Genomic DNA, 19,332 nt, shown 5'->3' with positions numbered 1-19,332 from the left:
AGTTGGCCTCTAGTAACAAAGCCACAAGTCAAGATGTGGGATAGAGGGATGGGAAGTGGACAATTTGGAAGTTTAGACTTGATTCTGTCAATGACCTGGGGGATCAGTAGGGCAGAACACAGATGTTTGTTCGTGAAAGCAAAGTACCATTTTACTTACTTTCATGGTCTGCTTATTGCAAGTCCATCAGCTGAGGAAAGTAACTGGGTCTGTGAAAGCTACCTTGCCCCTTCCAGTGTAAGGGGAAGCTGGTCCTTTTTTGTGTTTAGTGGCTCTTTAGAGGAATCTGCTCTTAATTTAAAGAGAATTGAGTGGAAATTAGGTGGTAATTTGAGTCTGTCTTTAGTGGCAATTTAAAGGAATCTGTTTTAAAGGAAAAGCATCTTTCACTGGAACATTTACAGCTGATTGAGAATAAGAAACATAGATTGAGCAGAATTTTGTTATGTAAATCTTGGTGCTGCATTATTGGCCTCAGTTCTGTTTCACAAGAGACACCATCAAAGTGGGTATCTGAAGATGTCAGAAACTACAATTTACCTTTGAATTTTTGCCTTCCCCTTTCTGTGCTCTGGTACCCACAAGTTTTACATACAAACAAAATTTCAAATCTGAAAGAACCACTGTGCTGAATCCGTCCTCATAATGGTTATAAACTACTACAGGACTTTGAACTTAGCTCTTATATGAACTAGAACATCTTTTGGAACAGCCACCCATTCTCAATTAAAAATTTGCCAGTTATGGGAAACAGAATAAGTATGTTTGCTCTCCTTTATTAATTGTTAAATGTGGTTGTAAAGTCCTTTTTATATATTAATCTCTATATCATAAAATGCTGGTGTTTAGTGTAGTATGACCACACTTTTTGAGTGTGTGTGTGTGGGTTTTTTGTTTGTTTGTTTTGCTTGTTTTTTTTAAATATATCCATTTTTTAGGATGTTAATCGAAAAAATACCAATGTGGTGGAGTCATGGGAAAGAAGTAAAGAAAAACAGTCCTACACTCACATCATCTCCAAAAATGCTTCCTTCACATTCACCTGGGCCTTTCAGAGAATAAACGAGGGCCAAGATGTAAGTACTTCTTTACATACGGGTCTTTAGAACACAGCTTTCCTTGGACACTCATCCCTAGAGCTCTCACCCTCTGTTGAAGCTGACAGGCTTCCTGTAAGGGGTGAGTGGCTCTCACCATAAAGTAGCCCTCAGGAGGCAGCTGCGGATAAAAGATCCATGAGGAGGGACAGAGCCATGAATAAGCTGATCCCCGAACTGATGCATAGAGACGTCTGTCCATCTGTGTCCAAACGCAATGGTGCGACGACACCAGGGTGGTTTCCTTGGCTCTCGTTCCAGAGCAGACAGTTCATCAATGACATGGCCAAGATCTACTCCATCACCGTGACCAACGCAGTGGACGGAGTGGCCTCTTCCTGCCGGGCCTGTGCGCTGGGCTCCGAGCAGTCCGGCTCATCCTGCGTGCCCTGCCCGCCAGGACACTACATCGAGAAGGAGACCAGCCAGTGCAAGGAGTGTCCCGCCAACACCTTCCTGTCCATCCACCAGGTCTATGGCAGGGAGGCCTGCATCCCCTGTGGGCCTGGCAGCAGGAGCACCAAGGTACAGAAACTGAGCGTTTCTGAGCGATGGGCAGACAGGGGTTTTTGGGCTATAAGCTCTCAAAGGGCCAGTTTTAGCTCTTTCCTACAGGTATGTGCCTTGTGAGCAGTGGAGTCTAGATATAACCAGTGAGCCCACTCTTTCAGAGATGTCACTAGCCTAATTTCTGTTTGTAAATATGCAGTAATAAGATAAAATTGACAACATCAGCTCAAAAAAAGATTTGTTTCAAGAAGCTGTGGACAGTGTACGAAGAGGGCAAGCATACATGTTGCTTCCACCTAAAGCTGTCCCAGACACCTGCTGTTTTAAACTCAGGGACTTTCTCTGCTGGATGATGTGTCTGTGCCTTTAAAAACCTGTAACAAGTTCCTCTCACATGAAATTGCCCTTAAGCCTTGGTAAGCATTTATTACATGCAAGGAGCTGCACAGGTACTAGAAAAACTGCTTATATTTGTTCGTATTCTGCCTGACTCGGCTGGGTTCATATACAGTCCTTGTGTCTTGGGCTGTTTGTTGTGTTTTCTTTGCAAGATACAAATGTAACCAAGGCCATGTTCTGCTCTGTTTACAAGGCTTTAAGCTGGAACATTGGGATCCTAAAAGCACACAGAACAAAACAAAGAAAGAAACTACATTTTCTTGGCTAATGCAGCGAACAGCAGAAAAACCAGGCTTGGGGAACATTATAGTCCTGATATGTGATTGCAAGGGACTGAAACAGGAATGGGAATTCTCCCAAGGGAAAGATGAATTAGATGAATAGGACAGAGTTGCCCTTCATCCTTAACAAGGAAAGGAGTCTTGTCTGCACCTGCTTGCTTTAAATCCCAGAGGAATGGTTTGCTGCTGTTCCATAACTGCTCTTTAATGGATGCCTCTCCTTCCTTACAGGACCACTCTGCCTGCTTCAGTGACTGCCTGGTGTCCTACGTCAAGGATAACCAGAGCCTGAATTACAATTTTAGCAACCTCAGCCAGGTGGGCTCGTTGATGAGCGGACCCAGCTTCACTTCCCGAGGGACCAAGTTCTTCCACTTCTTTAATATCAGCCTGTGTGGGAATGAGGTGAGCTCAGCTGGTGTTGAGGGTTGGGAGGAGGAACCAATTTGTTGCCTGTGTTGATGATCTGAGGTCACACTGAGGCAGGACAAGGACTCCCCTTCATCTGAATTGTCACCAACACTGCGCAAACATTTCCCTTTGGATCGTGCTTAGCAGTGCAAGAGGATTTTTGAGCAGTCAAATGATTTTCCAGAGCAGAGATGACAAAGTTTTAGGTCATAAACAATGCTCAAAAGAAAACCCCTGTCACATCCCTGCCTTTTCTTAGTTCTTGTGCCTTCAAGTCACTTGAGTCACAACCCTCACCTTTGTGTGCTGCCACCAAGGAGCTCAAGTGAAGAGTCTGAGTCTATCACCTGGCAACTTCTCTCCGTATGTTTCCCTCATGACTTGACTGGAGATGTTGTTGTCAGCAGAGCCCCTGGTTACCCTGCTGTCTGCCAGTGACCAAGGTGCCCAGTGCTGACTTTGACTGCAGCCTTTGAAAGTGGTGGAAAAATGTGTTTAGTTGATGAGTCAAACAGTCTCTGCCCCAGAGTCAAGAGACCTTTCTCTGGGGCTTGGACTGTACCAGAGCTTGTTGTCACATACATAAATTGACCTTTCAGAGCAGTACTAGTGTTGCACATTGTCCCACGAAAGCCAACGCGTAGTTTACATTAACGTTCAACCCTGTAAAGTTCTGAAGTCTTTTGGCCATGTACCAAAGGATTTATATGAGTTGAGACAGATGAATAGTCACATTTCTTTACATCATTTTGCATACTTTTAGGCTTAAATGTGTGTTTAACTACCGCCTGGATTAGAGCTGCTGACAACTAGATTGACAAAAGTGCAGATATGCTGACTCCTCTGTGGATCTGGTCTTAATTTTCCCAAATTACTATGATGGTACTACAGTGCTACCAACCATGATTAGGTGGCGAGTGCTTGACATTTTGTCAGGAAAACTGAGTCTAGTGATTTGTCTTTCATTGCTGTTGCTCTGATTCTAGCACTGGTCTTGACATGTGACATTAAGGCAGCCTTGAAGGCTGTATATCTGTTTAGGGATTTCATGTATTTGTGCTTTGAAAATATTTTGTCTGGATTAAATCCCAAATAAAGAGGTATTCTACATTATATTATTTGAAGGGAAGGAAATAGGGTTTTTCTTTGCAAGGCATTTTATTATGCTCTGCAAGTAAACACTGTGCTGTCAAGATAAACTAAGAGGAGTGCTCCACAGCACAGAGTTCTGATAAGACACATGCCAGAGGTGACATTGTGTTTCTGAGTCTGTACAAGGCTTCAATTGGAACTTTCACAATGGCACAGTTTATTGCTGCAATTTGTCCCTCTTATGACAGACACATAGAGACATCAAGTTGTTATAAGGTAAAGTAATGAATCTCACCCAGTTTGCAATCAGAAAGTTTGCAATCTTTCCTTTCTTAAACTTTTTCACATCTTATCAACAATCAACAGCTTCCCCCTTTTTTTCCTGATTGTCCACAGGGGAAGAAGATGGCAATTTGCACTGACAACATTACAGACGTTACTCTGAAGGACATGGTTGCAGAATCAGAAGATTTTTCCAATTTTGTGGGAGCTTTTGTCTGCCAGTCCACCATCATCCCGTCAGACAGCAAAGGTTTCCGAACAGCCCTGGCTCTGCAGTCTAACAGCCTTGCTGACAGGTTCTTAGGTATATGGTTTGTCTTCTGCTTATTATTATCATGAATGTTCTCTTATGTATTTAGGGCTGCAGAGTAAATCCTTCTGGGCTCAGCAGCTGCATTACCTTGGGAGAAGAGTGAAGGGGCAGCCCAAGATTCAGTATAATGGATAATGTAATTACAAAGCGTGGGTTTGCTTTTGTGTTTCCTGCCTGCCTTGCTCAGGGCAAGACCAATGACTGTGGTAGTCACATTAGTCTAAGTGTTTCTGCCCATGCCAAGACCCCACTTGGGTAATTTCAGAGGAAGAAACTGGTGTTGGGACATAATTAGTCAAGAAAGGAAGAGGTTTAGGGCAGCATGGGGCTGCACACATCATTAAGGCTTACACTGGTCTGGCTCACAAGTTCCCGGAGTCTGAGGCCAGATTAGACAATGAAGTCATTTAGTCTGCTCACCTATCCATTACAGGCACTGAGTGCTTGTACTTTCTCCCTGGCACTGAGCCCAGAAACTCACGTTTGACAAAAGCACATCTTTGGAAGAGCATTCAACCTGGACTTTTAAGACTGCCAGAAATAAAAGCTTTGCCACGGTCACTGGTATTTTTTTTCCACTAGTCAAAGACTGTCTCTGTGTGTGATTTTAAAGCAGACTTGTTTCCTATTTTAATTTCCCTGGCTTCACTTTTTAGCTCTTGCTTCTTGTTATTCTTTCTCCATTTCACACTCACATTTTCTTTTTTGAAGAAATATTTTGTGTACTGGAATCATCACACCTTCCCCAGCCTGCTTTTCTGATAAACTAAGTAGATCAAGTTCTTCTAAGTCTCTTGCTATCATCTATTTATCTTTAGCATCTGAATAATTTTGAGGCTCTTTCTACAGCTCTGTAACCTTTAATATTTTCTTAAAGCATAGAATGGAACACTATTCCAGTATTTAATTCACTATAATGGCAATAAAAATCTCTTCCATCTTTGGAATTCCTGAGTCCTTCTTTCTCCAGACTCAAGGGATTTCATGACACCTTCTTGTTTCTGATGTCCACTCTGGATTTTTTTTCAGTTACAGTTTAAGACTGGCCTGCCTGCCTTGCTCCACTTGTCTTCACTAAAATATATTTAGTTTGTTTGGGACCATCTTACCAAATGAACCAAATGCTCTGTGTTTTATTCCTGTTCCTCTTAATCTTTGTCTCATCTACACACTTTATCAACAGTGATTATGTAGTTACTTGCAGATGCCTGCCAATAATCTTGCATTTTGGCACTCTAATATCGATGCCTAGAGAAGCCTGGAGACATACCACATTTCATGAGAGTTTTCCATGGCCAGATAATTTTTTAATTACTTAGCTAAATAGTTTTTAATTCAGAGTGTGCACTCAATTGTTATTAGACTGCTAACTTTTTAATTAGAATCTCATGTGGTAATTAGTGAAATACTTGATAAATTTACATAATTTTCTTTAGCAACGAAATTCATCAACACTCAAGGGATGAGATCAGATTTGTTCAACCAGAGCTGTTCTCCATAAATTCTTGTTGACTTCCACTCATTGTGTATCTGTCCATGGACTGAAACCCATTTTCACTTACCATTATTTTGCCTCATCATGGTAGCCACATTGTAATTTGGGTCACCATATTTCCTCTCCACGAGTCTTTTGGCAATTCACTGTAATTAAAAGCTCTATTAAAGGTGACTTTTAGGTATGGGTTTGCTAGTTCATAATTAGGCATGCCAGGCAGATGTCAATATCCTCTCCTGCCACTGCAGGAATCAGGTGTTTGAGTCATTGTCTTGGAAAGCAAGGAGATACTCCTGATTTTTTTCCTAGTACAGAGAAAAGACATCAAGCTCTTCTGCTGCCCTTTCTTTATATCAATTGCTATATTTTTGAATGGTTGAAGATTGTCTTTCCTAACATGAGAAGGATGTGGACTTGCTGAAGTGAGTCCAGAGGAGACCACAAAGATAATCAGAGGGCTGTATCACCCCTCCTGTGGAGATAGGCTGAGAGAGCTGAAGTTGTTAATCCTGAAGAAAAGAAGGCTCCAGGGACACCTTAGGGTGCCTTTCAGTACCTAAAGGGGTTACAAGAGAGTTGGAGAGGGACTTTTTACAAGGGCATGGAGTGGTAGGACAAGGAGTAATGGGTTAAACTGAAAGAGGGTAGTTTTAGATTGGATATTTGGAAGAAATCCTTTACTGTGAGGATGGTGAGGCAGTGTCACAGGTTTCCCAGAGAAGCTGTGAATGCCTCATCCCTGGAAGTGTTCAAGGCCAGGTTGGATGCAGCTTTGAGCAACGTGGTCTAGTGGAAGGTGTCCCTGCCCTTGGCAGGGGAGTTGGAACAAGATGATCTTTAAATTCCCTTCCAACCCAAAACCATTCCATGAGTCTGTGATTCTATGAACTGTTTCAAGAACAAGCAGAAAACTTCTTCAATCTTTCCCATCTTTCCACCAATTTCTGACTTCTACTGCTTTCTTTTGTTGTTGTAGCAATTTTTCACCTCCCTAGAAGGATGCGTTCCCATTTGTACAGCTTCCTCTTCTGAAACATTGCAGGATCTCTCACAATACTGCAGATTGCTCAGGTCATTACATGGTTATGATGTGTGAGGGTTATAAGTTCAAGGCATATGCTCTGCATGGCTGGATCAGAATCTTCAGCAGTCCTTTGCCAGTCTAAATTATTTTATGATTCTTTAATATTGATTGCTTTAAATTAATATAAAAAAGTAAAAATTATTACACTGGTGTTTTATTAATTTTTTTGTTTTGCTATGTCTATGTGAGAAAATTAGACTGTATGAGGAACATATAAATCTGCAAGGTTTAGCTAGAATAAAAGAAAGTGTGTAATATATAGTAATGCCATTAATTGTTATTAAGTGAGATATATACCTTTCAGACTGAGAAAATATTACATGTTAACTACTCAAAGACCCATTCTTAGTTTGCTCCTTTCTTTTTTCCTTCTCAAATTTTAGGAGCTACGGTTGAAACAATGCTGGAAAATATCAGCATAAAGGCAGATATGTTTCCTCCCTCTGCAAGCAAAATACCGGATGTGCATTTCTTTTACAAGTAGGTAAAAAATACTGTTTATTGCTATGTCAAATTTCTTCATTTGTTTAAAGGAAACTAAAACTGTAAGGGGGGGATCTGTAATTCAGCTTTAATCCTTACCACTTGAATCAGTATCTGGCTGATATTGATTGGCATGTTGAAGAACATCTTATAAAGTCAGCAAACACTGTTTACTCAAATCTGAATTATGCTTGATCTGTAGGAAGTGATACCAGAGCTTTGATTCATCCAGATGCCACTTCCAGTGTCCTGTTTCTTTCCATATTTTCTCATATATCACTTTGATATGTCCACTTCCCTTTGCATATCTTCTTTCACTTTCATTTGCATTTACTTTGATGCTACAAAAACTAACTAATCAAGATTAAAAGCAATTGTTTGAACACGCACAGTTACTAGTATGCTTTTCCTATTCTTCACTCTTCTCCATAAAAAGAATGGAGAAGAGGGAAGTACTTCTTACCAAGCCTCAGCTTGGGTAAGAAGTAGCTCAAAGGTCAGCTCGGTCCAGATGTCTACATGCTGGTGTCTTCACGGCAATTGGTTTTCTAAGCTGGGACTCTGGAGCTCCTGGGGCTATTCAGTTTAAGGCACTTACCTGTATTTGTCCTGCTGATTGGCTTTCTGGATTGTTCTGGCTTTAATGACAGAACTGTAGGATTTTAGATATCAGCAGTTCATGCATGTGTGAAGTTACGTGTCCAATTCTGCAAACTGAACTCCACACAATGACCCCACTTTGAGCATATTATGAACTTGGCTTACAATGTCTATCATGCTGGAATAAGGTCCATTTTTTTAATCCCCTTTTCCTTGTGCTAGTTCAGGACAGTGTGGTTCTCAGATTAGCAGCTGAGGAGTGAGCCATCATAAGCTCTCCAGCAGAGTAACACACCAACAACAGCACCTGCAATTCTCTTTTTCAATTGTTCCATTCTGCTTTGTGGGAAAGTTTATTCCTTGACTCAGCAGATTTCAAACTAGCTAGAGAACCACAGCAGTTCCCTGAGTGGCATCTCAGAGCACTTTGAGATTTAAACCAAGTGGTGAAACCCACCCTGTTTCTGTTGCTCCTTTATTTTTTCAGCTGACAGAGTGAAAAGCGCTGTGGTAAAAGGTATTTTGTCGGTATTGCAGCTGCATGAATGGACAGAGACCCATGAAAGAGCAACATGTATTTATTGTGGGGGAAATGTGTTTCTCTTCTCCTCTTGTTTGACATTAGGTCTTCAACAGTGACAACCTCCTGTGAAAATGGCCGTGCAACTGTTGTGACAATGAGATGCAACCCCAACAAACCAGGCCAAGGAGAGCTTTCTGTGCCCAGGTATTTGAGTGTTTGTATCTTAGTAGTGCCAAAAAGCCTTTGCTACTCAGGTAATCTTTACAAAACCCATTCGTAATTTTAACAGCAATGAGGAATGCTGTTGCCCTCATCAGCCATGCAGGAGGTCTCACGTGTTTTTCCTAGGTGTCCATCACCTCCCAGCAGACAAACTCATTTGTGTTTAGACTGTGGGATGAGAGACATTAGAGCTCAGGCAGGTTGTTCTGAGCTTAAAGGCAAAAGGAAATTTAGTGACGTTTTCTTGTCTTAACTTTTCCTTTATTTCAGTTCCTTATTTTAATCTTTGGCCTTCTGATTAGAACTGCTTGGTCAGGGGTTTGAGAGGTGGTTTTATTTCCTTGATCTACAGTAGTGGCTATGGACAAAATTATTTCTTTTGAAAAGAGCATCCTGTCCTAGGAACTATGAAATCTGCTATGGCAATGCTTATCTGAGCCCTGAACTCTGTCTAGTTAAAGTTCGAGATGTATTTATTTATGTCTCATCACTCCAGTTTGCATCCTAACCCCTTGTACCAGTTGTGCTTAATTTGCCTGACCTTTTCCCTTCTCTCTGATTCAAGTGACTTCAAAAAGCGTCTTTCTTCCAAAGTCCTGTTTATGCCTGCATAAACATAACTTAAAGCATAACTGAAAAGTTACAGAGAAAAAAAACAGTAAAAGAATTAATTCTGTTACTCTTTAACAACACCCTGTCATTCTTCAGAAGTTCCCCTCAACTCTGATGACCTTCCTCTTGGGCTGTCAAGGCCCATCTTAGGGTGTCTGGATATTACCATAAATCTGCTGATAGCCCTATCACTCATCCCCCTTCCCAAAAGCTAAGTCCTCTTCCCAAGTGTGAGAAGTGTGGGATCCTTTGATCCCTGTCCCTTTTGGGACAGATGAACCATACTCAGCTGAATGAAGGCAAGGCAGCATCTACTTCACAGGTGATGGATGAGTGATTGATGTTTGAACACCTTGGGAGATACTTACCCCAGTTTCTGAGGGACCTGACACACTACAAGCTATGCTGGGCAATAAGCCACTGTCCATCAGCTGCCGTGTGAAAATCCTCCAGTTGTTCTCCTAATGTCACAGGTTAAACACAATGTGAGCTGTGGTAACTCACCAGTAGTGAGGGAGGAACAACCTACCTCGCTTTTAAAAGTGTGAGCAGGGGCAGAAATGACACATAGCTGACATATCTACCTTATCCCAGTTTGTGTTGACTTCTCCCTTCCTATCCTCCTTTGATTAGCTCAGCTATCAGACAGCAGTTTTCACACAGTGAGGTACCTGATACGTCAAATAATAGAGCACGTAACACCTTGATCCTCCAGACACAGTGTTTAGTATCACATGAAGCTACAGTATAAGATGAAAGCAGTTGAGGAGAAAGGTCTGTCAGTGCTCTTGCCATATAGTTTGAAAAATGCTCCATAATTCAGAGAGGACAGTTGTTAGGTATTCAAACTAGGATAAACCAGAATGGGCTGTTAGGGCTGGAGGTTTTTCAGTGCTTCAGATCAGGATAACAGGATATCATTTCCAAATGATATAGAACAACATAATTTTAAATGCATTTTTGGTATGAAAATATTTCATATTTACATAACTGAACTTCTTGCATGGACTTTTGGCCATTGCTGCTGTTAGACCTGATGTGATTGTAGCAAAAGCTATGTGAATGTCCTCCCATTTGCAGTACAAATTCCTTCTGCAGGCTGAATACAAAATAGGCCATTAGTTTTCCTTAGACTAAGAGAAGCTGTTATCTCTTCATTAACTGGTGAACATCCTTCTAGTAATTAACCATGACAGGACAAGTCCATTCCATATGGACTAAATCACCCAGGAATCATTAGAACGACGGCAGGAACTGGAATGCAGCATTTGTGTGGAACAGTCACCCAGTGCAGGAGAACAGTGATAGAGGCATGTGCTGGGCTAGCCCGTGCTGGTGAAACACTGGTGTAGTTCTGCTCCTCTTCCTCTTCCTCCCCTTCCTTTCCCTCCCCTCGCCTGTATATTAGTACCACTCCCTGCTAGGAACTGAACTGTTATTTTAGAGCTTTGACAGCTCAACATCTGTTATCAATTGAAAAAGCATTTTACAAACTGGGGAAAATTCTTCCCCAGATTTTTTTGTCTGCTGACTTGATGGATGTTTATCCATTTCTTGTACTTCCCATTCCCAATCTTCAGCAGCAGAATGTGGAGTGAGAATGCAAACCCCAGAGTATTTAATAACTGATCACTAAGCTTTGTTCTCCTCCCAGCTCATGCCCTGCGGGCACCTGTGATGGATGCACTTTCTACTTCGTTTGGGAAAGCGCAGAAGCTTGTCCTCTCTGCACAGAGCAAGACTACCACGAGATTGAGGGAGCCTGCAAAAAAGGATTTCAGGTACAGGACCCATATCTCCAGATGGGTTCATTTGGGTATAACTCAGACTCTTGTTGAAATGTGGTGGGCAGACTGATATGTAAATGCAGGCAGAGTCCAGGCCGTCTGGGTGCAATCACATTGGGGTGCCGTGTTGAGACTCGGGAATGTTTGTGCCAATGGCAGTGTGGTTCCTGGAGTAGACCTGGCTTGTGCTGACCAGTTGTGTGAGTAAGGATGTGAACTCTCTATGCATTCATAGATGCAGGCAAGTTATTTGTGAAGCATGGAGTTCCCAAATGAGTCCGATTCTCAGTAGCCATAAACACCAGGGGCAAGCTAGGGAAGGATTGCGAGTTTCAGTTTGTAAATTCATCCTACCTTGCTTGCAATATTTTTGCTGCTGCCTTCTCTAGTCAAATGTTAGGAAGTCCCTCCACAGGTTCAAACTGTCCTGTTGGTCAACAGCTCCAAAGCAGGCACAACTCATTCCCAATAGCTGTCCCACCCATATTGTGTCATGTGAAGAACTATACAGAAGAGGAAATCCTTTTGCCGTGCCTGAACCTGCAGGCAGAAGTAAGAGGATGACTGATTAGACAATAAAACTTCACCTAGAGTCTGAAAACCAGAAGTACATGTTTTGGTTTGCTTCCACTGAAAAGTTATCTAAATTTTCTACTTTGGAACAACTTGTTTTCTGCAACTCTAAGTAGTTCTCTCTTTTCCTACAAGCACCTCACTTTTCGGTGTTTTCTGTTTTCTGTTTGAAAGGAAACCTTGTATGTATGGAATGAACCAAAGCATTGCATTAAAGGAGTTTCCTTGCCAGAAAAAAAGACCAGCACTTGTGAAACAGTAGATTTTTGGCTTAAAGTTGGAGCTGGTGTTGGTGCTTTCACAGCTGTTCTGCTCATAGCCTTGACTTGCTATTTTTGGAAGAAGAACCAGAAGTAAGTACTGCAAATTGTGTTTCATATAAAAGTAAGCTGAAAGCTTGATGGAGTGAACAGAAAGACTTTTCCTGGATCTGACCTTATGACAGTGTTGATGAGAAGTACCATGTTGATTCATGGTTTAAACATCATGGATCCTTGTTTATACATCAAGTTGATGTTTCTTCTGCCAACAGTGTCTGTGAAAAATTCTGATGAGGAAAGTATAGAAAATCCACAGTAATTTTTTATGGCATAATTTCCCAATAGGAACTAACTATATTTTTAACTTCTGAGAGTTTGAAGTTGACCTTAGGTTCTGAAGCAACGTGGATTTTTCAAGGTCTAAATAAAAAAAGGATATCTTTAGTCTAATTAGCCCCTTTCAGGTGGGTTAAAATAAGGTTATTGTATATTTCTTAGTTCTACATTGGTTGTTGCCCCAACCAGCACACAGGTCCCACCTTTTCATGCAGGAAGCCCTCTTGACCTACTTGTGGTCTGTTGGGAAAACACGTTTCTTTTATAAGGATGGAGGACTAATCTGGAGAGCAAGTGCTTGATGTATTGTTAATACTATTCTGGTTATTATGTATTTTTAGTAATTGAAAAGGATCTAACTTCCAGTAAATACCTCAGAAATGACTATGTGGAAGGACTGGTAGATAACCTAAATTAAAAAACCTTGAGTATGGGACATTTGTAAAAAAAATCTATGCCTGTCTGGCTTTATATCTTCAGGCTGGAGTATAAATATTCCAAATTAGTGATGACAACGAACTCAAAAGAGTGCGAACTGCCAGCTGCTGACAGCTGTGCTATAATGGAAGGGGAAGATAATGAAGAGGAAATAGTATATTCAAATAAGCAGTCACTGCTGGGCAAGCTCAAGTCCTTGGCAACAAAGGTGAGTAGTATTTGCTAATATTAATACTAAAAATAATTATTACATATATTTTTTACTGGATGTGATGAGTCTGTGATGTTAATTTGCACAGCAATGCAGCCTCCCTCACACACTTCATCCAATCCATAATGACCTGCTGAGATCCACAGTCTGGATAAAGTTAAGAAATGTTGCAGGGTATTGAGTAAATGCTCCTTCCTCCACAGAGAGATTTTAGTAGCATTTTTTATTGTATGGCTGATACCTGAAAAGAGCAGTTAATGGTGGAGAGAACCTTCCTGCCCAGAGTCCTACCAGACACCTCCATTGCTGAGGCAAACACAGCTGTTAGAGATATTAAAAATTACCATTGGGAACAGAGCCACCAGCCAGCTCTTGCAGCTCACCTGGGTTTCCTTCATGGCTGACTCAAGAACCATTATTTTGGGTGCGATTCAGCTGAAGAGGAGGCATCAGATTCAGCCTGTTGCCCAATACAGCAACTTCCTCCAGTTCAGTGGGAAGCAACACCAAAAAGCACTTTTTTTCTGTTGCACATGTGATGTGGATTGTTGCATGTCTGAATTGATAGCACAAAAGTTTTTGGTGTCCTTTGAACACTTGTAAGAAGACCAACAGAAGACCATCATGGTAGATCCCACTTTGGTCTTTGTTCCAAATGCCTTGAATTCTGTGCTATAGGAAAGGTAGTATTGTCTTTAAAGGAGTCCAGCTGAGGCATCTGATATAATCAAGATGAAGGTGAATGAAATTTTCCCTTTCAAAGAGTTTTGTTGCAGTGAGTTTCTTAGGAAAGTTTCCTAAAAGGAAGAACCTCCACAGGAAGGTTCTCTTAAAAGATCATCGTAAAAATGAATTTTAAAACATCACACTCTTGTTTATTGTCCAAATAATATTTCAGAATGTTGAATTTTAGATTTTTTCTTGTACTCCATTTTTTTCTTTCTGTGATTGAGTGCAGTGTAATTAAAACTTGTGTGTTACCTTTCTTTTCCCTTATTCTCTTCTCTTCATTTTTTACTTTTTTTATTAGACCCGTGCCCACTTCCCACTCTACCTTCTCCCCAGATATCCCTCCTAGGAGAAGTTACCATTGCACAGATAATATGCAGAACTTCCCCTTGACCCTAGCCTGGCTATTTGTCTTGCAAAATCAATATTGTTCCTTGTGTAAAGGGGCAGAAATTCAATATTCAATCTTAATTCAATATTGAGAATATTGAAAATGTAAATAAAATCAAATCACATCAGATTTTCTGGTGATGTTGCAAAAATAAAAGTTGATTCCATTTTGAATCCTACAGGGACTAAGTTTGAAATACTGATGTTGGTTTTTTGTCCACGAAGTGTCTTAGCTGGCTGTGGCTTAGCACAGTGAGCAGTGCTGCTGGTGAGGGTCATGTTTTGTGGTACTCCTGATAAGTGCAAAAGCTTTGCTGACTCTGTTTGCAACACCAGTGACTGGCTCACTCCTGGTTTAGATTAGATATTGTTAGATATTATAATATGAAGAAAGTCTTCAATATGAGGGTGATGAGACACTGGCACAGGTTGCCAAGAGAAGATGTGGCCCCATCCCTGGAAGTGTACAAGGCCAGGCTGGATGCAGATTTGAGCAACCTGTTCTAGTGGAAGGTGTCCCTGCCCATGGCAGGAAGGTTGGAATGAGATGATCTTTAAGGTCCCTTCCAACCCAAACCATTCTGTGATTCTACAAGAAGTGGGTTTTTTTCCTTTTTAAAGTAAGCTTTATTATTTCAGTACTCAGACAACTTGAACGCCTATTTGGAGTTTCTTAATGTTCCTATATCCATTGCAGCAGTCTTCCTGAGTATTCTCTCCTTTTTAAACAAGCCTGTCAGATATTTTAAGCTTGTTCCTTTTTTACTGCTAGATAATCATAGCTGGCAAACTCAGCTTCCAGTACCTCATTAGGTTACTGAACTCTGTATCCTGTATGCCTGCAGATAACATGAATTTAATATATATTTATTGAAAACAAATGTTATAGGCATCAGTTTTCATTTATGCAAAAGATGAGGAAATTAATCTCCTGCTACATATGCATGTCAAATATGGAAAAAATATATGGAGGAAAATGGGAGAAAAAAGGAGAAATGTAAAATGAGAGATAAAGAAAAATCTGCAGTATCCTAATTCTGTGTTCATGCTTCAGCATTTCTGCCAGCATGTCATGAAGATATTAGTTGTTTTGAGTACCCAAGGAATTCAGGACTAGGCCTGTAATATAGAAAGGGATGACTTATTTTTAATGAGAATATAGAAACTAAAGAAATACAAACCTGTTTCAGATTGGAGGGTGTTCTAGTTCCATCTGTTGCCTCCAGCATAACAATACCAGGTTCTTCAGAATGCATTCTCTGCAGTAGACTAGCATAGGACAATTTCTCCCCTTCTTTCTCACCTCTGCACTTGGCTGTCCTGATCTGACTGAGATGGCTTTAAAAATCAGATTATTAAGTTAGCTGAGCATAGTTTCCAAACTATTTGTGCACATGACCACGTATAAAAGTAAGAACCAGCATTTTCTAGTGAGTACTTTTATTAGGGCTCCTTCATTCGTTGCTTCTGCCTGGACCCCTGGGTTGGTCACACATGCAGTAACGTGTATGTCCACATTTCTCACCCTGATGTCTGCTGACCCAATGGCCTAGGCTGTCACCCAGCAAATGGAAACTCAACCCTGATTTTTAAGATGGCAGAGGATTTGTAGACTCTTTTTATCCCAGAGGAGGAGATGAGGTTAGAATCCAAGGGCAAGGCAGTGGTGTTCACAGTCACAGATTTTGTTCCAAACATTTTATTCATTGTAGGAAACACATTAATAAATGATAATAACCATAGAGATGATTATCTTGCAATTCCCCAACTCTAACTACCTACCCTATACAATGAGTATGAAATGTAAACTTTCCCTGTACCCTCTAAAATAAGTACCATGAACAATATCTATAGCATAATTTTATTAGGTTTGCAAGTTTTTTACAGAATTGGTAGTGTTATTAAATATTAAAGGATCAAACTATGCACTTAATAACTGTGGTAAAAATAAAATGAAGTTTTTGGCAAAGGATATTGAGAGAAGTGACTATGGTAACTGTTGGTGAGAATTTGAGGAATCCAAGCTGATGAGAACCTGTCTTTTCTATTGCAGGAAAAGGAAGACAATTTTGAATCTGTTCAGCTGAAATCTTCAAGATCCCAAAATATATGAAGAATTAATGCTGCCTTCAGAGAAACAAACCTAATTTCTATTTTTACAGGACCATATTTTAAACATATTCTGGCACACATTGTAATGGTGATCTTGGTGAGAAATGCTTGGCCATTTAGGAAGAAAGAAGACAGGAAGCAAACCAGAAAATTGGATTGCCTTACCATGTGATCGAGTACCTTGCCAAAAAAAGAAAGCAGATGCTTGGATTCCATACTGGGAATGAAATTCAACTCAGGAAGAGATACACATACTGCAAATAACATGAATTTTTTGCATTCACCTGGGCATTGCTCAAGCATGCCATATAATTTATAGAAACTTTTCATTTCCTCTCACTCCTTCTACGCATATTCCCAAGAAATGATTTTCAGAGAGGCCTGCAACCTCCTGCTAGTTGCTTACTAGCATAATTATGAGTCTCTCTCAAAATCAAAATTGGGAATGGTACTCAAAATGAGCCTCAGGTGAGTTTTGAACTTTGGAAAATACTTTTGGTCTGTTGCTTTGAAGGTCTGGATGATCTGTGTTGACCTTTATTACAAGAGGAATGGTGTTGCACCTGCAAGTTGAACCCATTCTGATGCCTAAGTTATGGCCATCAGGGTTGGGGTAAAACCCAGTGCTATTAAATTTAAACGTATTAACTGCTGTCATATGAATTGTAGGTCTGTGCCCATGGATTTACAGGCAGTAGCAGATTCAAACTCTGTAGAAAGAAGTAAAGTGGTACCTACGGTGCCAGTTGCACTCTCTGTGAAAGCTCTGGCCTTTTGGCAGATTCAGTGTCCTCCCTTGGGCTGCACATATGTCACCTTTCCCTGGGTTGTAAACCAACAAATCCTGAACTCTGGAGGTACAGCAAGAGTCTCTACTTTCGGAAATCAGAGATCAGCTTTGTCAGTTGGGAGGCTCAGTAGAGATACTCAGCCACCTTTACTCCTGGACCCGCGCAAGGAGGAGGATGGATGCCCAGCAGAGCTGAGCATGGGTCATGTACTTGCCCGGCCCAGTGTGTAAATTCTTTCTGCTGTCAGTGCAAGTACCAGCTTTGGAAGAAGGGCACAAGAGGGTGCCTTGAAAACTGGAGGCTAGGTGGACTTTTTCATAAAATCAGCCACATTATAAGCATGTGACCTTCATGATATCCACAGTAATAATTTCCTGAAATTCCCATTGAGGTTGAACTCAAAGGAATCTGAAACTTAGGCAAAAAAATATTTGAGTAAAATTATGCAAGACTTGTATAGAGCCAGGAGAAAATGAAGAACAATTCTTGTATTGACCTCTGGTCAGACTCATATTTCCATTACAGAGAATTTATGTGAATTGTGGAATGCATCAAACCCAGAAAAGACACATGGGCAGAAATGGTCTTTTTACTATAAGGAATATAGATTTTGGATTTTATATGACTGAGCTAGATCTATCAATAAAAAAGGGCCCAGTTTTAAGTAAAATTTAAATTAAACTGAATTTTCTGCACTCTAAATATTTTATTATACTATAGATGTGGACAAAAATTTTATGAAATTTAGATTTTTTTTTTCATTAGGAAAAATTCAGCTCAGTTATTTTATAGTTCCAGTCAAAGAACACACGCTTTACTCTTTTGATGGGAGATACTTCAGCCATCCTAAATGAAGTGGTGCACATTTTCTGTTGGTCTTGAAAAGGCACTTCACTTTCCCAAAAAAGATTTTTATGGGGTATTGTTGAATGTATATTAAATACACATTCCTTTTTGTATATTTTGTACCATTGCACACTTATTATTGTACATTGTATTTGTTGTCATGATGTCATTTATGTATGGTTGTCAAAGATGATATGCTCACAGAGTAAATGGTTATGGCTTTGGGATTTCAATTCTTGGATCTTTTATGATGAGGGTTTTTATGTTGTTGATTTTTATTCAAGTGTGTTGTAGCATCGAAGATATATGTCTGATGGACATTCATAAAATAAAGTGAAAATATATTTGAAATTTTGGACTTGAGATGTTTGGTGGCACTGCAGCCTTTCCTGAACATTGCAGATCTGCAGTGATGGGTAAAGCTTTTCACTGCCATCAAATTGCATCTGTCTATATCTCCTTTAATTTTTTCCCTTCTCTGTCCATATGTTTTCTAAGCCAAAATTACAATTCATTCTCCAGAACATCACTTCTTTTTTCATCACTGCATCTACATCCCTGTAATCCAAAAAATGCCTTAATTTTTATGAACTATATTTAATTTGACTTAATACCACACAGAGTTAGTTTGGTTTCCTTCTCTTTCCATTTTATTTTCCGAATAAAATACAGTGGATTTTTTTGTCAGCTGTGACAGACTTTGCTGTATGACTCTTCTCAGCTCCGCTTCCAAATGGTTTGTCATGTTATTGAATATTCTCCCAGGCAATCTAATATTGTATCTGCAGTGCTAACATAGTGGGATGCAAAACGATACCGTAGACTTTATTTACCTTTAAATAAGAAAATTGCATTTCCCAACCATTAAGCAGGTGTAAACTGGCATATTTTATCTGACTTCTGCTATTCTTTTCTTTCTGTTAAAGTTGTAGTAGAGAGGAGAAGTTTCCATTTTCCTGTAAAAGATGAATTTTGGAAGCCTTTAACACTTCATTAAGAAATCAGTTGTCTGTGACCTCTTCTACTACTCTGCCAAAATATACTTACAGCAACCTCCCCCTTTTCTCCCACATGGAATCACATCAGAAATTGTTATTTGATGCCATAAAACAATGTGAATCAGTCTGTTCAGTGTTCACTTGATTAAACGGAATGCATTTTATTGCTGCAATTGCATGCTTTTCTTTGAAATCTGGAGTCAAACAACTGAATCTCTTTGAGGATTAAGCCCATTTTAGTGCTTTCTCTGTGTAAATTATTGGCAAATTAGCAGAATGTTATTGTCTCAGATTTGGCAGTGCTTGCATGGGGGGAAATGAGCAAATAATGGATTCTAGCCTGGCTCTGATTATGTTGGTTGACATTTGTAATATATAATACGATTGATTAAGGTTTGAGGGAAATTAAGTGTCTTAGAACCACAGTGGGAAGTTACTGAGTAGCTTCAATGATCTG

General features: G+C 40.1%; 1 protein-coding gene across 1 annotated transcript in view; it reads left to right on the top strand.

Annotated features, from left to right (window-relative positions):
* KIAA1324L (KIAA1324 like) overlaps positions 1–19,039 on the top strand; it is a 102,248-nt gene extending 83,209 nt beyond the window's left edge. The window contains exons 13-22 of the mRNA XM_027679490.1: positions 939–1,076; positions 1,359–1,622; positions 2,519–2,692; positions 4,187–4,376; positions 7,348–7,444; positions 8,673–8,774; positions 11,059–11,185; positions 11,939–12,117; positions 12,841–13,006; positions 16,182–19,039. Coding sequence (XP_027535291.1) covers positions 939–1,076; positions 1,359–1,622; positions 2,519–2,692; positions 4,187–4,376; positions 7,348–7,444; positions 8,673–8,774; positions 11,059–11,185; positions 11,939–12,117; positions 12,841–13,006; positions 16,182–16,241 — 1,497 coding nt within the window. The 3' untranslated portion in view covers positions 16,242–19,039. The remainder of the gene's footprint in view (positions 1–938; positions 1,077–1,358; positions 1,623–2,518; positions 2,693–4,186; positions 4,377–7,347; positions 7,445–8,672; positions 8,775–11,058; positions 11,186–11,938; positions 12,118–12,840; positions 13,007–16,181) is intronic.
* The last annotated feature ends 293 nt before the right edge of the window (positions 19,040–19,332 follow it).

Source organism: Neopelma chrysocephalum, unplaced genomic scaffold, assembly GCF_003984885.1.
Source record: "Neopelma chrysocephalum unplaced genomic scaffold, ASM398488v2 Primary Assembly neopelma1_45, whole genome shotgun sequence".
In the NCBI taxonomy this organism is placed as follows: Eukaryota; Metazoa; Chordata; class Aves; order Passeriformes; family Pipridae; genus Neopelma; species Neopelma chrysocephalum.
Note: the sequence above shows the minus strand (reverse complement) of the source record. Positions and strands in the feature narration are given on the sequence as shown.